Source organism: Procambarus clarkii, chromosome 91, assembly GCF_040958095.1.
Source record: "Procambarus clarkii isolate CNS0578487 chromosome 91, FALCON_Pclarkii_2.0, whole genome shotgun sequence".
Taxonomy (NCBI): Eukaryota; Metazoa; Arthropoda; class Malacostraca; order Decapoda; family Cambaridae; genus Procambarus; species Procambarus clarkii.
Genome location: NC_091240.1, coordinates 473,836 through 481,541, shown reverse-complemented (window position 1 = coordinate 481,541; position 7,706 = coordinate 473,836). Strand labels below are relative to the sequence as shown.

Below are 7,706 nucleotides of genomic sequence, written 5' to 3'. Positions count from 1 at the left end.
TTAGTGGAGCTCTCTGACCTCTGCCAGTTAGTGGAGCTCCCTAGCCCCTGCCAGTTAGTGGAGCTCTCTGACCCCTGCCAGTTAGTGGAGCTCCCTAGCCCCTGCCAGTTAGTGGAGCTCTGACCCCTGGCAGTTAGTGGAGCTCTCTGACCCCTGCCAGTTAGTGGAGCTCTCTGACCCCTGCCAGTTAGTGGAGCTCTCTAGCTCCTGCCAGTTAGTGGAGCTCTGACCCCTGCCAGTTAGTGGAGCTCTCTGACCCCTGCCAGTTAGTGGAGCTCCCTAGCCCCTGCCAGCTAATAGAGCAGGGTGAAGGAGAGGGAAAGGCAGTATTGAACACTCAGTTTTATTAATAATGTCCTCATGTGAGACTGGTCAGTACACTGATGACCTCTGTGTGACTATATACTGGTATATACTGATGACCTCACGTTGACTAGGAAGGTATATACACGGACCACCTCATTGACACTGCCTCTGTCTTAGTAATACTGTACCTATCTTAATTAACCTGTGTCAGTCTTAGTGACACTGTCATGCTCACTTCCTTTTTGCAACTAATTTGTCTAACCTTTTTTTTTCCTACTTGCAGCCATTTGTGTAACTTGTGAATTGAAAGTTATAATATAAAGTTAGGCTACGAGATAACAGACGCGTTTGGGCTGTTGTAAATGAACATTATCTGATGTCAGGCAGTAGTCTGTTGTGTCAGTTAATGGCTGTCAGCTAGTGTGTGTGAGACTGTCAGTTAGTGTGTGGGACTGTCAGTTAGTGTGTGGGACTGTCAGTTAGTGTGTGGGACTGTCAGTTAGTGTGTGGGACTGTCAGTTAGTGTGTGGGACTGTCAATTAGTGTGTGTGACTATCAGTTAGTGTGTGGGACTGTCAGTTAGTGTGTGGGACTGTCAGTTAGTGTGTGGGACTGTCAGTTAGTGTGTGGGACTGTCAGTTAGTGTGTAGGACTGTCAGTTAGTGTGTGGGACTGTCAGTTAGTGTGTAGGACTGTCAGTTAGTGTGTAGGACTGTCAGTTAGTGTGTGGGACTGTCAATTAGTGTGTGGGACTGTCAGTTAGTGTGTGGGACTGTCAGTTAGTGTGTGGGACTGTCAGTTAGTGTGTGGGACTGTCAATTAGTGTGTGGGACTGTCAGGTTTTGTGTCATTTAATAGAGAGTGGTCGTATTGTGCGGAATATTGGAACGCGAGTGTGGTGAATGACGTTTATTGGGGTTGAAACACATCCGGATGTTAACGGTTGGTAGGTACAGCTATGAAACTTATGTCGTGTAGCCATGAAACATGTGTCTTACAGTCGTGAAACATGTGTCTTAGTCATGAAACATGCTTTATTCAGCCATGGTACATGTGTCTTGTAGCTATGGTACTTGTGTCTTGTAGCCTTGAAAAATGTGTCTTCCAGCCATGAAACATGTTTCTTGCAGCCATGATATATGTGTCGTGCAACCCTGAAACATGTATTTTCCAGCCATGAAACATGTTTCTTCCAGTCATGACACATATGTCTTGCAGCCATGAAACATGTTTATTCCATGAAGCATGTGTCTTGTAGTCGTAGAATATGTGTCTTACAGTCATAAGACATTCAGTGTCATGTTAAATTATTTTCCCACAAGACAAAGTTCTTCAAATAAAAACTTGATTTTGAATGAAAGAAAAAACATTCATCATTGTTTAAGTGACATGTATCAGTAATATTTTAATATGCCTTAAAGTAGGTGTTACAATTATATAATAAATTTAAAATACAAAAAGTTTTTATGATCATTTAATCATAAACGACAAATATCAAACTCATTTTACATAGAAGAACTAAGCGAGTTAAGGTTTGCACAGTCTGGAAATATAAAATAGAATGCTCTGTGAGATTGTAGATCACCTTGTAACCAACATTTAATTTCATTTACTCTTAATTATGATCTAAAATCTTGTGGTGTCACCCGTCTCCTCCAGCAATGTTTGTGTTTGCTTAGCATGGAGCAAGAGGCTTCGTATATATAGGTGGCTCGCTTCTGAGCGCTCTGATAGACATGTATAAGCCCTTCAGTGACCTTATTGACACACCTGTAAAACAGATGCTAAAAGTGGTATATATATATATTTGTATCACAATGTGTGGAGGCTGTCAGACCTGGCAGGTGTTGCGACAGCTGCGGAGGCCGGCGGTGTGGCCAGATACAGGCGGCTGTTGAGGCAGCTTCTTCCTCTCTTGGAGGAGGAGAGACGCAGGTGGAGAGGGAGAGAGAGAAATGAAGGGTCTTGAGGACCATGTTCGTTGTTGACTTGATATAGAGGGCATTACTGGTCGGTGGTGGGCACCTTCCCCCTCACCGCCATCCACCAGGGGTACCGAGTTAGCTGATCCTGCTCGCTGCCAACCACTACAGACGACCCGCCCCTCTCCATGCATGACACAACCCGCGTCACTTCACTCTGCAGAGGAAACCAGGGGTCACGTGAATAATAATATGTCAACAGCTTACTGTGCTGGAATAATTTTGGTATAACAATTGTTAGCAAGTCGTCGGCATCAGGGGTCGTGACCCCGTCCCCTACACATCACCCCCCGTGCACCAGTAGGAATCACTAACGTTACTTACGTCAGCAAGACACTAAACCCGCTTCCAAATCTACATTCATGTAAAAATCTGAAAAGATATGCATCAAAGCAACTCATTATTTTTTGGGAGAATCACCAGATCAAAATCAGACCTCTTCAGAGCACTCCTGCGTTCAGAGTAGACTAAACGAACACTCGACGAACACAGAGCAGACCCAACAACGTCCCAAGGACAGCGGCCAAGACAGACACCAATACTCCATAGTGGAGATAGAAATATTAAGATAGCGTCATTAATTAATAACTTGACAGGTATCTGTAAATCAGCCTCGGTCGTCCACTGACTTGTCATACACGTCGACTTATTTTGTCCTGCAAACTAATAATGTATTAAGTATACGTGATCGTATAATAAGTTACTTTACATTCGTCGACTAGCATTCCGAGGCTTCTAATAATTATACAGAACATTACACACGAGTATTTGAGGCCGTCTAAAAATACAGTGATTTAGCACAGATCTGGAGTCTATGAAAGCTGCGGTGAAGACAGTAATTAAGCATCGCAAGTATCCGGCTAATCAGAAGCCGTAAACAAGGCAGGTAACCGGCTACACTAAAATGGTTGACAAGGGAGGTATCCGGGTAAACAGAGCCGGAAAACAACGGTGGTATCCGGCTAGACAGACATGGTAGACAAGGGAGGTATATCCGGCTACACAGCGACGATACACGGGGGCTTAGGAAGGAGAGTGAGACAAGCGGTGGATATACATCAGAGCTAATTGGTACACGCCTCTCCCTCCTCTACAGTCATTAGGCTCTATCTCTAGAGGCTCCTGTCACCCAGAGGCTCCTGTCACCCAGAGGCTCCTATCCCCCAGAGGCTCCTGTCACCCAGAGGCTCCTGTCACCCAGAGGCTCCTGTCACCCAGAGGCTCCTGTCACCCAGACGCTCCTGTCACCCAGAGGCTTCTGTCACCCAGAGGTTCCTGTCACCCAGAGGCTCCTGTCACCCAGAGGCTCCTGTCACCCAGAGGCTTCTGTCACCCAGAGGCTCCTGTCACCCAGAGGCTCCTGTCACCCAGAGGCTCCTGTCACCCAGAGGCTCCTGTCACCCAGAGGCTCCTGTCACCCAGAGACTCCTGTCACCCAGAGACTCCTGTCACCCAGAGGCTCCTGTCATTCCAAGTCTCCCGTCACACAAACTCTCCTGTCACCGCCGAAGCGTCTGTCTCTCGCTGTCTCACTCTCGGGTATTTGAAACCGAGAACCAGGACAGAGCAATGAAAGGCATGTGTACAAGGCAGAGACGGTGGATAACAAAGGTGGATAGATGAGGATCGTCCTTAAGAGAAGAAGAACCACATATGATAACGTAGCTGCAGGAGGAAATAGGGAAAATATCTAGTTGTAGATTATAATAATGTCAAACAGGAGCAGCACGAAGCATTTTCAAGGCCTCGAAAATTCTGGACTTTTGTCTACATTTGTGAGACGACACGGCTGAAAAAATCTGATCATTTTACGCAGATTTACACTTTTTTCTACAATTGATGTTCACATGAATGTAACTAAGTACGTTAACAGCAAGCAAAAAAATATATACACTTATATATAACCGCAAACTCCTCATCCCTGAAGGATTCGAACCCAGACAGCCAGGGGCACCATGCACCTTAGCGAATCCAGTCCTTTACCCGCTAGACCACACTGACTGTTCAAAAAGGATTGGAAGTCGTCAGACCCTTAACCCAACCACCGACAGTACTCGGTGGTCAATTTTGGGGACAGATATTTTATCGAACCGCCTCGCATGTTGGGAGCCACGTGAGTAACACAAATACGAACCAGCTTGAGTGGTCCCCAAGTAATATGCAACCGGAAACTCATCACTCATGAAGAAGGTGAGGAGAACTCCTCACACTAATCCTTTTGAACAGTCAGTGTGGTCTAGCGGGTAAAGTACTGGATACGCTAAGGTGCATGTAGCATGTAGCCTGGCTATCTGGGTTCGAATCCTTCTGGGGTGAGGAATTTTCGGTTGCAAATTGACTTGAGGACTATTCAAGCTTGTTTATATATATATATATATATATATATATATATATATATATATATATATATATATATATATATATATATATATATATATATATATATATATCGTACCTAGTAGCCAGAACGCACTTCTCGGCCTACTATGCAAGGCCCGATTTGCCTCATAGGCCAAGTGATTTTCTTTATTTTCAAAAACTATTTCCAATTGGTTTATATGAAATATTATTATTATATTATATTAAGAACATAAATTATTGACTTAGTTATGTTAGTTTAGGTTAGGGGTAAGATAGGTTAGGTTACTATAGGTAGGGTAGGTTAGGTTGAACCATATATTTACGTTAGTTTTAGCCTAAATTTAAAAAAATTAACTCATTCATAATGAAATGGATAGCTTTATAATTTCATAAGAAAAATATATCAATTCAGGAAAACTTGGCTTATTAGGCAAATCGGGCCAAATATCCTGCAATATGAATAAGCTCCGAATCGAGTCCATAACACAATATCACTACCTTCACCTCAACCATTCAAGTGAGGTGAAGGAAGATGATAGTCGCCGTGTTATCAGGAGGAAGAGATTTCGCCATCTGCAACATGGTATCTTCAGGCAACCAAATTAGAAAGGTTAAATATCCCAAAAGGAATCCACAGGAAAATAGCAGTTAGGCTATATAGACTACGTCTAGGTTACAGATGCAACTGGGAGATTGGTGAACCCCGACAGAGAGAGTGCATCTTCTGCCAAACTGTCACAGAAAAGCCATTACTTCACTATCTTCTGGAATGTGAAGCAACCAATGACCTTAGAAGAGCTTTAAGAGTTCCTGAATCATGCAGTGGCCACCCTGAAGCCATCAACACAGCCACTCTCCTGGTCAACAAAGGTGTCCAGCAGCTGGACACCCTCATAAAGACTGTGAAGCAGTATCCTCCCCCACGATAACAGCTTGATGGTTAAATGCAACCTCAGAACACTGGGAAAAAAAAAAAATTGTACCACTTACGGGCTATTCATGCCCGTGCCACCTCTTGGGTGGCTTAATCTTTATCAATCAGGAGGAAGAGACGCTGTGTGCCTGAGATACAGCTGACCGAGGCTTCCCCGACCTCACAAGTGAGGACGTCAACAGTTCAAGGCTTCCACCCCTGGCAACCTCCAGGAGTAAGCACCTCCACCCTACCCAGTGGAGAAAGACACACCCCCGGGTTCGACCCCCTGGCAGGATAAGCACCTCCACCCTACCTCTATGATCTTAGCCAGGAGGCCGGAGACGTAATTCATGTCAAGACTGCAATCAGGGCTGAGCACCACGTCAGCGTCTACTTCTGGAGCTTCGGCCAGAGGTGACGCAGCCACCGCTCCTGTGGCCGGTGGCGAGCGCTTGCCCATGGATCCTCCGGCGCCCCACCCGCGATTCCAGTGGATCTGAAAGGAAAGGTGACTATGAGGGGCCGAGGACAGCATAATCTGCGAGCGTCTGAAAGGAGAACCTATTGTTTTTTCTGCGAGTACCAGGCTGTTGTGCTCCGCTCATTGCAATACATGTCTTATAAGTAGTAGGCATCCATCAGTCTCAGGAGACTATGGAGTTGCGTTCTGATGTCGACCTGAGTTTAATGAGTATAAAAGACTATTATTATACTCATTAAACTGTGTAACTAGCTTCTCAAGATTGTTACTTGCTTAGCTAAGTGACCTGTGGGGGAAGGCAGTTCCTGAGCCCATGATGTGCCTCTGTAATCTCTTCCTCTACTGCCAATGAGATAGGTATAGAGTCTTCAACCACTCACAGAATAGGTATAGAGGTCTACAACTACTCGCGTGATGGGTATGGGGGTTTACAATCACTCACAGAGTGGATCTGGGGATCTACAAACACTCACAGGATAGGTATGGGGTTTACAACCACTCATAGGATGGGGGGTGTGGGCTTTACAATCAACTCACAGCATGGGTATGAGGTCTACAACCACCCATAGTATGAGTATGGGGCCTACAACCACTCACAGGATGGGTATGGGCTTTACAACTACTCTTAGAATGAGAATGAGCTTTACAACTACTCATCGGATAAGTTCTACAGCTTCTCACATGATGGGTATGAGATCTACAACAACTTACTAAATGGGTTACGGGGTGCATAACACATGAACAAAATCAGATCTGTGAGCTCAGAGAACAAGGGGGAAAGGAGAACAGGTACAAAAATATGAACACTGATGTTCTCAAGCGTTGACGTTCAGTAATCATACAGAGGAGACGCGCTAACGTACAAATATTATTCGCAGTGATAATCATACACTTTTTCCGTGTCTCTCTGGAAGGAAGCTAAACAGGGAGCAAGATGTGCTGTGCTATTTACATGTGCAAAAAACTTGTTCCTAAATGCTAATCTTGATCTGAAACTTTTCCTTGATAGGTGCAATAGAACCCATGAGCACCACACCAGAAATAAATTATATCTTTGATATCCTCAGTCAGACTAAATCTGTGCAAACACTCCATGCAAATAAGAGGACCCGGTCTACGGAACTCACTCCCTAACAAATTAAAAAAATCTCCAACCTTTGCCTTATAGAAAAGTAAAAGCAAAATGTATTTAATTTTATCCTCATAGTTTGCTACCATGTGTTTCAAACTTACACTTTATCTTGTACTACCCACTTCCCTAATATTAGTACCTAAGACCTGTATATATATCTTCACCAGTGTAACCACCTCTGTCAATTAATATTGTAGTTATATGTGATGTAAATTTTTCTACAATGTAGCAAAATTTATATCACATCTTACCTTGAGGTTACCTTAAGGTGCTTCCGGGGCTTAGCGTCCCCGCGGCCCGGTCGTCGACCAGGCCTCCTGGTTGCCGGACTGATCAACCAGGCTGTTGGACGCGGCTGCTCGCAGCCTGACGTATGAGTCACAGCCTGGTTGATCAGGTATCCTTTGGATACCTGATCAACCACATCAACCACAACCACAACCACCACAAGATAATACATCTTACCTGATATATTAAAGACCTAGTCTTTACTCTAATGCATAATGAAACACTATGCTTGTTAGTGGC

The 7,706-nt window shown here is 44.4% G+C and overlaps 1 protein-coding gene across 2 annotated transcripts in view; it reads right to left on the bottom strand.

Annotated features, from left to right (window-relative positions):
* Positions 1-329: 329 nt before the first annotated feature.
* Positions 330-7,706, bottom strand: part of LOC123773878 (uncharacterized) — a 44,397-nt gene continuing 37,020 nt past the window's right edge. For both annotated transcript variants that reach the window (XM_045767803.2, XM_045767805.2), the window contains exons 3-4: positions 5,879-6,061; positions 330-2,445 (exon numbers count right to left, since the gene is read on the bottom strand). In XM_045767803.2, the coding sequence (XP_045623759.1) occupies positions 2,311-2,445; positions 5,879-6,061 (318 nt within the window). In that variant the 3' untranslated portion in view covers positions 330-2,310. The remainder of the gene's footprint in view (positions 2,446-5,878; positions 6,062-7,706) is intronic.